The 14,543-nt window shown below is 40.9% G+C and overlaps 1 protein-coding gene across 6 annotated transcripts in view; it reads left to right on the top strand.

Annotated features, from left to right (window-relative positions):
• Nucleotides 1-14,543, top strand: part of SIDT2 (SID1 transmembrane family member 2) — a 104,907-nt gene that overhangs the window by 66,548 nt on the left and 23,816 nt on the right. For all 6 annotated transcript variants that reach the window (XM_068240904.1, XM_068240908.1, XM_068240902.1 and 3 more), the window contains 4 exons: nt 9,465-9,583; nt 11,547-11,620; nt 13,463-13,529; nt 13,608-13,681. In XM_068240904.1, coding sequence (XP_068097005.1) covers nt 9,465-9,583; nt 11,547-11,620; nt 13,463-13,529; nt 13,608-13,681 — 334 coding nt within the window. The remainder of the gene's footprint in view (nt 1-9,464; nt 9,584-11,546; nt 11,621-13,462; nt 13,530-13,607; nt 13,682-14,543) is intronic.

Here is a 14,543-nt window from a genome sequence, read left to right as displayed (position 1 = left end):
TTTGTAGCATTAATTTGACAAAATGTGGAAAACCTCAACGGGGCCGAATACTTTTGCAAGCCACTGTATAAGCAATGTAACCTAGCTCTGCAAGGGTTATACACATATGCAGTGTGCAGGCAACCATTTAGGCAGTCAATCATTCTGTTCGATTTGCCAATCACCAATTGATAGGTTAGAGACAGCTAACCTGTACAGTGGCTTTTCTGAAAGCTAATGGGAATCGTAATTAAAAAAAAAAAAAAAAGATACAGTGGAACCTTGGTTTGTAAGCATGATTCATTTCGGAAACATGCTTGTAATCACACTCTTATATCAAAGCAAATTTCCCCATAAAGATTAATAGAAACTCATGATTCATTCCACAATCCAAAAACTGTTATAGAAAACTATTTAATACAAAGTACTGTGCTGTATAAAATAAAAATGTTAACAAGACTTTCACTTTTAGGGCCCTTTTCCACTAACGAAGTGATGCGAATGCGGCTGCCTCACCCAATGCGGACTATCTCCCAATGCGGAAGTGAATGGAGGAGACAGAACACGGATGCGGCTGTGCGCGAATCTGCAGCATGCTGCAGATTCTCGGATTGCTCCGCATAACCAGCATGCACTGGAAACCGTTCCATTGTCGTGCATTGATTACAGTTCGGCCTACCGCGTGTAGTGGAAACAGGCCCTAACTAACAGAATCAACGCTATCTGGTGGCTCACCCTAACTTTTTTTTTTTTTTTGTGGCTTTAACTTATCGAACGACAATTACTTTTGCCTCCCTTTTGAGGATTTAATGGAATTGTGACGTGTAGTCCCTACACTCAGATTGAGTACAATCCTGCATCGCCAACGAGTGAAGGAACACCGGCTCAGGTGTGATGATTTGACACACGTTTACATCAGACGTTGCTTGTATATCAAGTCAAAATTTCACAAACACAATTTAGCATGTATTGCAAAGCGCTCTCTCAAACCAAGTTACTCTCAGTCCAAGGTTTTACTGTACTTACCTAAGGAGAGGGAAGGCTCTGGGTCCTATAAAGCCTTCCCACTCCTCTCCCGGTCTCCTCCGTTAAAGAGAACCTGAACTGAAGATAAAATGTCAAAATAACCATACACAGGTCATACTTACCTCTTGTGTAGTCTACGCCTCAATCTCTTTCCTCTCTTCTGCGTCCCATTTGTCTACTGTGATTAATGGAATTCTCCGTCCTCCATTTTAAAAATGGCCATTACCCCCTAACAGCTTCCTGGTCAGCACACTATTAAACTGTAATACCACCCACTTGAGCCATAGGGAAACATGGACATTACCTTGCACATTCAGCTGTAACTGACAGCTACTGATATATAACTGACAGCAACTGGTATATTTCAGTTCTGACAAAATCTTGTCAGAACTGGAAGGGATCACTGTAAGAAGAAAATGGTGAGCTTCTAAAAGGAACTTATGGCGAGGTAAGTATGTAATATTAATTTGCAGCTACATCATATGGTTATGTTCATTAATTTTTCTCGCTACAGGTTCCCTTTAAAGGGAACCCTAATTGAGAGGGATATACAATAATACAATACAATAACATTTCTATAGCGCTTTTCTCCCATTGGACTCCATGTTTGTTTCCTTTTAAACAATACCAGTTTCCTGGCAGTCCTGCTGATCTCTTTGGCTGCAGCAGTGACTGAATCACACGCCTGAAACAAGCATGCAGCTAATCCAGTCCGACTTCAGTCAGAGCACCTGATCTGCATGCCTGTTCAGGGGCTGTGGCTAAAAGTATTAGAGACACAGGATCAGCAGGAGAGTCAGGCAACTGGTAGTATTTTAAAAGGAAAAATCCAGATTCTTCTCAGTTTAGGTTCCCTTTAAGCGCTGGCTTACCCGTTTAAATCCCCAGCCGAGGAGGCTTCAGAGACTGCAGTATGGAGCCTCCCATCTTTGTGAGCACTCGGGGCTCCCGAAGACTTCTGAAGCCTGCTTTGGTGGCAGAGAAAGCAGTATTTGAACAAATTTGTTGAATACTGCTGCTGGGAGCCAGCACTGGAACGGAGACCGAGAGGGGAGCCGGAAGGCTCTATAGGACCCAGAGCCTTCCCTCTCCTTAGGTAAGTATCTGGTTGTTTTTGTGTTTTTAGTTTTTTTATTCCCATTCACTTAAAAGATGCTTTGCCCCATCAAGTTCCTGCAGGTTCCTACATAAAATCTGTTGGTACACAGTGCAACAGCTTATGGCTCAATGAATAAGAAAATAATTGCTTATCAATTATCTAATTAGCCCTAACAGTAGGCCAGGACAGATATTATTCACCAAGTCTAGGGTACTAACTCTAGTGACGTTACAAACTTATTAGGGCCCGTTTCCACTATTGCGGTGCGGAATCGCCTGGATTCCTCTGCTGATGAAATCGCATGCGGATGCGATTCCGCATGTGTTTTTTGCCGCAAATTCGCATGCAAATTCGCATAGGTGAGGGTACATGCGATTTTAACCATGTCACTGTCTGTGTGAATTTACATTGGTACCTATGCGAATTTGCGGCAAAAAACGCATGGGGAAAACGCATGCGATTTCCCTATTTAATACATTGTGTGCGATTCGCCTGCATTCCACACGCAGACGAATTCTGAGGGCTCTGCCGTGCAGAAAAATCCTGCACAGAAAACCGCTCCGCACAACGCACAAGTGGAAACAGGCCCATCCATTTGTATTGGCTGTGCGAATCCACATGCGGGCAATGCATGCGGATTGGCGATAGTGGAAACGGGCCCTTAACTGTGAAAACTAAAACATTTACTTGCAGCATTTTATATTATTTTAAAACTGATTTCTTTACACAAAAATGGATGAAACTAATGCGAAAAAAAATCCCAGTCAAATCCTACTTTTGCTTTACCAAAAAAAAAAAAAATGGGTGAGTGAACGATAGATTTAACGAGGGCAAGATAATTAAATGGGCATGAATAAGAATTTAAACGCAAGCATTCTAAGGAGTCTACAGAATTATGCCTTGTTTACTGTAAGAAACAAACAAACAAAAAAAAGCAACCTGAAAGCAAATCTGTAGCATTAAAAGAAACTCAGATACTTGGCAGTGGAGAGGGAGGGCTCTGGATCCTATTGAGTGAAGTCCCCCAATGAAGTTACACCGCCTCCAGGAGCAGTTCAAGTGTCCTGAAATTAGGTGGCTCCGTACTGCTTATGTGCGAGTGCACACAGGAAAACGAGTGCTCCCGAAGCCTTCCAATAGTCCCCGAAGGCATATTCAACCTGTTGGTCAGTTGGAATGGGGTTGACAGCACTAGACAGGGAAGCCTCAACAGGATTCAGAGCCTTCCCTCTCCATAGTATCAGATTTTTATTTTATTTTTTGTTCACTTCAGAGGTACATTAAGTCCTGAAGGGGTCATTCACTTTTCCACCTAGAGGATGTGTGTAGTTTGTAATTAGTGTCTCCTTTGTAATTCCTAACTTGTATTTCTCATTTTTAAGGTCAGGAACAGTTCAAACGCCGCTACCTCTGTGCTATCCAGCGGCATGACAACCCATTATTCGGTATTTCAAAAATTACAAAAAACATTTTCAACTCTCTAATAAAATATTAATTGATAAAGCCTTGAGGGAAGCCAGAAGTAGTCTGAACAAACCTTAAAGATAGACTCATTTAATGACTATAGAAGTATCCTTTTTTTTTTTTTTTTTTTTTTTTTGTAACCGTGAAGGCTTATGTGTAAGCTAAAAGTTACTCCTGTTTTTTCCTTTTGAGAGAGACAATTTTTTCCATCCTTAACTTTCCTCATTAACTGTGAGATTGAACAGAAGCTGTCTTATCTGATTAGTGTTATGCTGAGAATACACGGCTCAATTCTGAGCCATTAAGATGGCTCAATAGATCATTTCTCACATGTCCGATCTCCCGCCCGATCGATTCACCGCTTGATTCCGCATTGAAGTGAATGGAAAAAGATAAGAAAAACGAGCGGAAGATAAGAGAATCACCTGCGGAGTCAAGCGACAAAATCGAGCCGTGTATGCCCAGCATAATGCTGGATACATGCGATATGTTTCTCCGCTCGATAGATGGATTCGATAGATAATTCCCGTCATGCCCGATATTCCGATCAATTCTGCCCTCGATATCTCATAGAAGTGAATGGAAAAGGATAAGAAAAACGAGAGCAAAATAAGAGAATTGAGTGGAAAAAACGATCGGGTGGAAAATCGAGCAGAAAAACGAACCTGTAAACAGGGACAAAGGAGTTCACTTTCTTGCACTTCACGGCATGATTCATGTGACTCTGAAAGTTTCTCTTTCCAAAGCTGGAAAGCGGAAGTATCGGAGTTACGTGAAACATAGCTCAAGTAAGTATACTCCCCCTAACCCCATCTGCAGGTTCATTGCTAAATGGTGCTTAAAGGGATACTGTAGGGGGGTCGGGGGAAAATGAGTTGAACTTACCCGGGGCTTCTAATGGTCCCCCGCAGACATCCTGTGTTGGCGCAGCCACTCACCGATGCTCCGGCCAGTTCACTTCTGGAATTTCTGACTTTAAAGTCTGAAAACCACTGCGCCTGCGTTGCCATGTCCTCACTCCCGCTGATGGCACCAGGAGTGTACTGCGCAGACACAGACCATACTGGGTCTGCGCTGTACGCTCTTGGTGACATCAGCGGGATCGAGGACACAGCAACGCAGGCGCAGTGGTTTTCAGACTTTAAAGTCTGAAATTCCAGAAGTGAACCGGAGGCGGGGCCGGAGCATCGGTGAGTGGCTGCGGGGGACCGTTAGAAGCCCCGGGTAAGTTCAACTCATTTTCCCCTGACCCCCCTACAGTATACCTTTAAGTGTGGTGTTTAGGTGAATTAGGAAAGATGTTTCTAATTTGGACACCAACACGAATTGTAATATACTGATTTTTTTCCCCCCTTCTTTTTAATTCTTCTTCTTTTTCAGTAGTGATTTGAGTTACAAATGAGGAATGACCATGAAGTCAAGCTTGAGCCAGAACTGATCTGTATACTTTTTCAGATCACAACCTATTGGAGCCATCTGTTACCTGATCCTGTTTAGTGTTGTGTAGTATCCCACAATGCAAGCTGTGTGCATACATGACAAGCAGCCTTGTCACAAAGAGCTAGCCCTGGATGCAGTGACCAGCTGTGCCCCTCCCCTCATATTTTTCAAGCTAATAAGAGGATGGAAGTGACATCATGATGTGGTTAAAGAGGGGTAGTTTTGCCCAGTGCGCCAGGTCAAGCTCCATGCTACCAGGCTTGTGGTGTGATATGCATGGGGGGGGGATATTACACTATACTGAGTATCCAGTAACTGATGGCACTGACTGTGAGTACAATCCATGCCCTACGTGGGACTGAAGGTGTATGTAAATACATAGATGATCAGAATGGTTATTTTAAGCCAGCCTTTGTAATTTTATAGTCTGGCTTGGAGTCCGAAGTACATAGGAAATAAAGATATGTGATAGTTGTTTGAGCAGACTGACTTCTGGTTCATATCAAGATTATTTATCAAATTCAGTTATTAATATAAAAATAAAAAGCTGCGTTTGTATCTCCTGAGATGTTTGGGTGTGTGTTTAATAGTAAAACTGCATTTTTCCAAACCAATTTTAGACCCACTTTACCTGTACATCTATAAACTTTTAACATTAGCAGTTGATTGCTGTATGCCTGAAATTGTGAAGGACTTCTTACATTTGTAGCTGCAGCAATTTGGGAGCTGATCAGGGCTATACACAGATTTCACAAGGCTGCATTTGAGGGCAATTATGTTTGAATGCCCATTCAGTTAGGTGAAACACACTTAAAATGTTCCCTCTTAAAGAGTCTCTAACAAAATGTTCTGCCTCATTTCTTCTATCCTATAAGTTCCTATACCTGTTCTAATGTGGCCTTTTCTAGTTGCACTGTCTCAGTAATATATCTAATCTTCTTTTCTTTGTCAAGCTTTGTCGACTAAGGGAGGAATGGGTTGCCTCTGTTGTAATGAATATAAGTTATGCATGCCCCTTGCAGGCTCTGTGTGCTTTTACTCCTCACAGACAGAGCTCTCTGAGGTGGAAGGGAGCTGCCTGTCACATGCTGAGAACTGTGAGAAATCCAGACTGGAGTGCAGATAATTAACTATGTAATAAAAACTTGTAGTATACTGTAACATTAGATAGATAGATAGACCCTTGACGTTTTTCACATTTTGTCACATTACTGCCACAAACATGAATCAATTTTATTGGAATTCCACGTGAAGGACCAATACAAAGTGCTGTACACATGAGAAGTGGAACGAAAATCATACATGATTCCAAACATTTTTTAAGACAAGGCCGTCCACCTAAACTCACAGGCCGAACAAGGAGAGCGCTGATTAGAAATGGTCAAGAGGCCCATGGTAGCTCTGGACGAGCTGCAGAGATCTACAGCTCAGGTGGGGGTATCTATCGATAGGACAACTATTAGTCATGCACTGCACAAAGTTGGCCTTTATGGGAGAGTGCTAAGAAGAAAGCCATTGTTAAAAGAAAAGCATAAGAAGTCCCATTTGCAGTTTGCCACAAGCCATGTGGGGGACACAGCAAACATGTGGAAGAAGGTGCTTTGGTCAGATGAGACCAAAATGGAACTTTTTGGCCAAAATGCAAAACGCTATGTGTGGCGGAAAACTAACACTGCACATCACTCTGAACATACCATCCCCACTGTCAAATATGGTGGTGGCAGCATTATGTTCTGGGGGTGCTTCTCTTCAGCAGGGACAGGAAAGCTGGTCAAAGTTGTTGGGAAGATGGATGGAGCCAAATACAGGGCAATCTTGGAAGAAAACCTCTTGGAGACTGCAAAAGACTTGAGACTGGGGCGGAGGTTCACCTTCCAGCAGGACAACGGCCCTAAACATAAAGCCAGGGCAACAATGGAATGGTTTAAAACAAAACCTATCCATGTGTTAGAATGGCCCAGTCAAAGTCCAGATCTAAATCCAATCGAAAATCTGTGGCAAGATCTGAAAACTGCTGTTCACAAACGCTGTCTATCTAATGTGACTGAGCTGGAGCTGTTTTGCAAGGATTTCAGTCTCTAGATGTACAAAGCTGGTAGAGACATACCCTAAAAGACTGGCAGCTGTAATTGCAGCAAAAGGTGGTTCTACAAAGTATTGACTCAGGGGGCTGAATAATTATGCACACCCCACTTTGCAGTTATTTATTTTAAAAATGTTTGGAATCATGTATGATTTTCGTTCCACTTCTCACATGTACACCACTTTGTATTGGTCTTTCATGTGGAATTCCAATAAATTTGATTCATGTTTGTGACAGTGATGTGACAAAATGTGGAAAACTTTAAGGGGGCCGAATAATTTTGCAAGCCACTGTAGATAGATATATAGATATATACATATATACACAATACAAACATCACCTCCTGGTTAGTGGTCATGTTTTTTGTTTGTAAACACTACATAAAACTGGTGATTAAAAGCCAGGATCGCAGCAGGGAGCGTCGTAAACGGCAAAAAGGGGCCCAGGAGAACACAATGAATAGAATGTATGTTTTTTATTGTTAGAATTTGAGAGTACAGATTCTCTTTAAGCTGGAAGGGTGATCGGCCCACAAGATTGCCCGATGTATGGCAATTTTGTGGGCCCGTAAACCTTCCAATTTGATAATTTTATCAAATCAGAGGAAAAGCTGTGCCAGAACATGTCCGCTCTATCGATGTTTCGATTGATTTCGGGTTGAAATCTATCAAGTGGATCAATCGGCCATGCTGGAAAATCTCGGTTGCAAGTGCTTGATCAGGTGTACGGCAGTAATGGTGTTTGATATCCCGACGACCAGCATACCTGACAGACCCCCAGCCAGTGTCCCCCCTTAAGAGTAAAGTTTTTGAAGAAATTATGAAGAACAGATGGTGTGGCTTCCACACTGGGCAGTTCAGAGGACAATGATCTATTCACATAAGTCACTGTCCCTATTTCTTAATAAAACAAGTATAGTATAAAATGGTTCCAACATCAACACTACTGGCTGCGCGTTGTACGGCAATGCATTGTCACCAGCATTGATGTACGATTTAATGCTTGGCCCAATCACTATAGTGGATGGTGCCATGCATTATATTGCATAAAAGATGGGGCCTAAAGTATTTTTTCAAATCTTTCTGTATCACATTGCTTATGATATGAATGGGTCCATTGAAATGCACTGAATGCACCAACATCCCTTATAAAATAATGATTACGGCTCTCAGGAAATACCAACGCTGCAAAAGCTGAATTGCACTTGACCTAATTCTCTTAATTGAGCATTACTACCTTATTTATAAATTGTGAAAAATCTTACTGAAATTAAAATTATTTTATTTTTGGATGGCACCTCACCGCAATTTAATTTTTTTTAAATAACTGTAAAGATGTAGACCAATGGAAAGCTTGATTGTAATGGTTGCCTGAAACGGGCATCTGGTGCTGAGGCTATTTCACACACAGGAGGCATTTTATGGAAACCAGGCAATAGAACAGTGTTTGTTCGCAGCAAGCTTATGTAGTGCTAACTGCCCAGTACTGCTGTTAATATTCTGAAATTACTTGCACTGTACTTGAAGAATGACAGGTCAGAGCCTATTGTATTGTGCAGTTATTAGGGGCTGTATTTTCTAGGTTTTCAACTCAACTGCTGGCACACAAATGATGCAGCAGGCAGTTCAGTTCAGTTTAGTTCAGCATTTAATTTATATGAATATGTAAAGTGTCAGTGAATCTCTGATCTGATCTCTGATGAAGTGTAATGTACACCTAAACAGTGTGGGCCTATTCACTCCAAGTTTTTTCTGAGCCTTACCACAATGTGGAAGCACACTATAATTGACAGCACATGGTTATTAATGATAAGACAAATGACATTTATATCACGCTTTTTCTCCTGGCGGATTCAAAGCACTTGAGCTGCAGCCACTAGGGCGCGCTCAGTAGGCAGTAGCAGTGTTAGTGAGTCCTGCCCAAGGACTCCTTACTGAATAGGCATACTGAAGAGAAAGAGCCAAGGTTCGAACCCAGGTCGCCTGTGTGGTTTCCGTGACAATGTATGTGTTTTCAGATGTAATATATGTTCTGTGGATACATATAGTATAATGCATACTGTATACACAAATGAATCAAATATTTTACTGTTACACATTAAATATTTAGAAATGCTGCTTTTCAGTTTGGTAAACTGGAAGTTTCTTTATAAAACAATCTATTATGTCTACGGAGGTAACGTTTTATAGTAACAGTATAGCTGATATATCTAGTGTTGTGTTTAGGGAGCAGTAAAATGGCGTGCATGTGTTCAGTCCTCCCACTACATAGAATAAGCAGATGATGTTAGAATACACTTATGGAAAACTTTTTTTTTTTTTTTAAATATATCTTTCTCTCTTTCTGTTGATTTTTTTTTTCTTTTTCTTATAGACCGATCTCTTGAGAACCTTGTATCCCGTCCAAGATTAGAATCCCTGAGCTCAGTGGAAGAGGATGATTATGATACCCTGACTGACATAGAATCTGATAAGAATGTTATCAGGACAAAGGTGAATGAAACGTATTATGTCAGAAAAGTGCACTGTTTAAGAAATTCACTGTTCAGATAAGGCTGGTACATGCACTAGATTAAAGGCCCATACACACGTCGGATTTTAGCGAACGACCCGTCGTTTGAACGTTCCGTCGTTCGGACGTTTTCGCGTCAAATCCGACGTGTGTACAGACTATCGTTCGGGTGATAAGACTGGTTATCAGCGATCCGCCGGGCGGATCGCTGGTAACCAGTCTTATCACCCGAACGATAGTCTGTACACACGTTGGATTTGACGCGAAAACGTCCGAACGACGGAACGTTCAAACGACGGGTCGTTCGCTAAAATCCGACGTGTGTATGGGCCTTAAAGGGAACCTGAACAGAAAATTACAAGTTAAAATAAACATACAAAGCTCAATCTCTTTCTCATCTCCTGTGTGATGTTTGTCCACTGTGATTGATGGAATTCGCCATTCTCCATGTTCAAAAATGGGCATCACCCCATAACAGCTTCCTGGTCAGCACACTGTTAAAGCAGTAATATCGCCCACTTGAGCCATAGGGAAACCTAGTATTGGGGGGTGAAGGTGCACAAAAATGAGTAAAGGAATTAAACAAATAATAAGGGGTAATGAGGTGTCTTTACCACTCCAGATGTACGAACCTAAACCACAGGATAAATGTAAAAAGATTAAATTATTTATTTAGCATAGGTCCTTTTTTAATTGTGCTGAATACATAATTTAATCTTTTTACATTTACCATGTTTGGGTTCTCACACCTGGAGTGGTAAAGACGCCTCCCTCCACCTTACTATTTTTTGTTTCATTACATTACCTACTTTTGGGGGCGCCTCCACCGCCCAGTACTACACATTACATCTCCTTTGGAGGTGTTCACCTTCTGGATGTGGTGTTATCTACAACCAAGAAGGACCAACCAGGAGTGTGACCATCTAGTTACAGAAGGACCTGGAATACTGCGCGGGGACAGTTATTTCCTAGTTGGCGATAAACGGTGGCTGCAGGGACTGCAACCCACCCCTGAGTATAAATACTTGTATACTACAATCTAACACAGGCATGGGCAAACTTGGCTCTCCAGCTGTTGAGGAACTACAAGTCCCACAATGCATTTGCCTTTATGAGTCATGACTGTGGCTGTCAGACTCCTGCAATGCATTGTGGGATTTGTAGTTCCTTAACAGCTGGAGGGCCAAGTTTGCCCATGCCTGATCTAACATCTAATACCTCACAATACTACACTATTTGGCTCCTGGTCTCTTCTTGTCATTCAGGTGACCGTAGTAGCCCCACAGTGACCACTTTTTCAACATAGGGAGACATGAACATTCCCTTGCTCATCAGTTGTCCTTTCAGTTATAACTGACATCAACTGATATATAACCGACAGCAACTGGTATATTTCAGTTCTGACAAAATCTTGTCAAAACTGGAAGGAATCCTTGTTAAAAGAAAATGGTGAGCTTCTGAGAAGAACAGGCGGCGAGGTAAGTATGTAATATTCATTTGCAGGTACATCATGTGTTTATTTTAAATAATTTTACTCAGTTCGGGTTCACTTTAAAATCGGCTGAGGCTGCTGATAACGTCCTCCATAATCGGGCATGTCTACAGCAGCCGCTGACGGCCGCCTGGCAGTCTCCTGCAGTTCCTGGAACGGTACTTGGCCCTCCTTCCTCTAGGAGGCGAGAGCTGCAGGTGGCAGAAAGCCTACTCTCCCCTCTTATAGGATTCAGCAGAGCTGCAGCATCGTCAGCTGCCTCACGTCACATTTAAGTTCTTTAATATTTCAAGTAATAAATCTGATAAAACAAAATGGGGGTAAATCTTGCTTACTTATTTCCTTTAATTTGCAATAGAAATTTTAACCTTTTTGATTTGTTAACAAATAAATTTTAACCTTGATCTGGCAATTGGTAAAAGTATCATTTTTCATTTGTGTATCTTCTGTAGAAATATCTGTGTGTTTCTGATCTTGCAAGAAAAGACAAACGTGTGATGCGGAAAAAGTACCAAATCTATTTCTGGTGAGCAGAGCTATGATCTAATATGCATGGCATTCGTATGGCACATGTGTGATGGGATTGCAAACAGGATACCCTGGAATAAAACTCCTTCACACCTCAGTACTGTAGACGCTACACAGAGTATGGCCTGGGGCTCTTCATAAGATTTTTATCTTAGTGCATTGCCAAACCTGTGGAATTAGGGCTAATTAATGGTCCTATTATGTTGTAACCTAAGAGACCACTTGCAGTATAAAATGAAGAATGATCTCCAGTTTCTGCTGCTACGGTGCACACACAAGCTACACTAAACTGCTGAGCTGGATGTTCATGGCCACCTTGTCTGAGAATTGACCGTGTGTACAGGTGTTCCCAGAACTCGTTTAAAGATCCGGAATGCTGTATATTCAACCTTTTAGCAGCCACATAGGATCAATTTTTTTCTGCCCCTGGCGAGGTGTGCCTTCAACAGCCTAGCAGAGTGGCGCAGAGAGCGTTTCTATAATTTCCTGTCTGGACGGCTGGATTGGCTCCTTCTCTTCCTCCACCGGCAGCAACGGTATCCTGACATGTCTGTTGGTTTCCGGTCACATTATATTACATGTGATCAGGGCTCAGAATATTGTGTCAGCATTGCAGCACCACCTAGTGGTGGAAGAGAGCAATGAAAGACTCATCCATCACCCTTTTTACACCACTGGGCAGTGCTGCTGATTTTAGCCAAATGCAGATGCCCTGCCACTAATTGCCTAAGACGAAACAACTCTTGCAGGGCTGTTAAAAGGATAAATCGGGACTGTAGTGACATATAGTAGAATGTAGTAAATTATTCAGGATGCCCACTTTTAAACCTTTCCTATATGTATTTATAACTGTAAATTGTGTAACCCCTCCTTCCCAGTGATGATTAGCCTAGGCTTTATAGCTGTGATACAAGAAATTCTAGGGGAGACCAGGGATATTTTATACTGGCTTTAGAATTCTCCGAAACAAGGATTCTGCAGAGATCACCTGACAAGGCTAAAGATGTCGCCACCGATAATTAATTTTAGAATGTAAATTGGGGTGAGGATTTTACACTGAAAAAATGCTGACTAAATAATTTGTAAGTCAATATTGTTAAATATATATATATTCATTATATTCACTACAGTTCCTCTTCATGACATTAACCGCTATTCACATTGATCTCTTGGCCCCTCCCACTGGAAGCTGCTCTGTTGTTCACTGCACGCTGTCTCTTTTTTTTTTCCTCCCCATAGAAACACTATGTTGTAGCAGAACTAAGCATCTATACAGGACTCTGTTGCCCAAGAGATCAAATGATGATTCTTTCTTGCAACAACAGTTTTGTGTGACACCTTTGGTTTTATGTTGTATTAAAACGACTGAGAATTGATGACCGATACATCAGTTAAATGGCTTCCTGTAAATATATCACATGAGCAATTCATTCACTTAATCTAAATACCATGATAACCATGCCTAATCTCAGGCTCCAAAGTGGAAGGGAATCTGAATTGAAAATAAAGGTATGATATAATGGTTTGTATGTGTAATACAGCCAAAAAATAGAACATTAGTAGCACAGATTTATAAAAAAAAAAAAAAGCAAAAAAAAAGCTACATAACTGAAAATAAAAATGAGACTATTTTCTTTGCTACTAATGTTTTGTTAATTATCCATACTACACATACAATTAATTATATCATAAGTTTTCTTTTGCTTCAGTGTTACTTTAAATACAGTACAGACTTGAGCTGATACGGCATCTGTCGGAAAAAATTGCTTCTCTACTTTTTAAGGGCCTTCAATTTGTTTTTACGTTTCCTGATTTCTCCTGTTGCTTTTTTCTTTTTCAGGAATATTTCCACAATAGCTGTGTTTTATGCCCTCCCTGTCGTACAGCTTGTGATAACATACCAAACTGTAAGTCAGCTTAAAGTTGTACGAATATCAATTTGTCAAAGTATACACTGGTGTAGAATTAATGTTTTCTATTCACAGGTGGTGAATGTAACTGGAAACCAAGACATCTGCTACTACAATTTCCTGTGTGCTCACCCCCTTGGCTCCCTCAGGTGTGTATCTCTGTATATCATTCAAATGACTGTGAGATCTGCTACCCAGGAAACAGATCTCTAGCATGATTGGCGTAGATTAGTGTGTATATCTCTTGATGTATCTCAGAGAACCAATTTTAAAACTGTTTTCTTAACCAGTAGCCGTGGCAGTTTATCTACATTTCACGGAGTACTGTTCTCATCATTTTCGGCTTTTGATGCGCTGCACTCAGTCACTTGCACTCGCCCCTTTGACCGGCAGTTACAGGACACATGGGTGAATGGGAACGTGGTCCTATTCGCCAATCTAAGTGCTGGATTTATGAATAATCTCTGGAAAAAAAACCTTTGCTTTCAGTTTGCCTAGAAAGCTGTGAATGTTTTCTTGGCAGTATGGCGCCATCTAGTGGACAAATATAATAGTGCACTAAACTATTTCTCCACTAAAAAAAACCTACACATACAAATAAACATACAGTTATCCCCTTTCTGTCTCCCATAATTAAGAAAAAAAAATTCCACAGTGACGGAATTTAAAAGAGAATACATAAATTATGTTAGAGACTCAGCTTTTTATATATGTATGGCATGAGGGTATGTTACTGCTATTTTGTGAAATAAAGGCTTGTAATTATTGATTAGGTACAGTGAAAAAGCAAAAAATAAAATACACCTTTATTTCCAAATAAAATGTTGTTGCCATACATTGCACTATGGACATCATTTAAATGTTGCAATAACCGGGACAAATGGGCAAATAAAATAAAATGTATGGATTTTATGTACAGTCGCACATTTTATTTTAAAACTATAATGGCTGAAAACTGAGAAATTTATTTTTTTTCATTTTTTTTTCTGCTTATTCCTGCTAAAATGCATA

Source organism: Hyperolius riggenbachi, chromosome 6 (genome assembly GCF_040937935.1).
Source record: "Hyperolius riggenbachi isolate aHypRig1 chromosome 6, aHypRig1.pri, whole genome shotgun sequence".
Taxonomy (NCBI): Eukaryota; Metazoa; Chordata; class Amphibia; order Anura; family Hyperoliidae; genus Hyperolius; species Hyperolius riggenbachi.
Note: the sequence above shows the minus strand (reverse complement) of the source record. Positions and strands in the feature narration are given on the sequence as shown.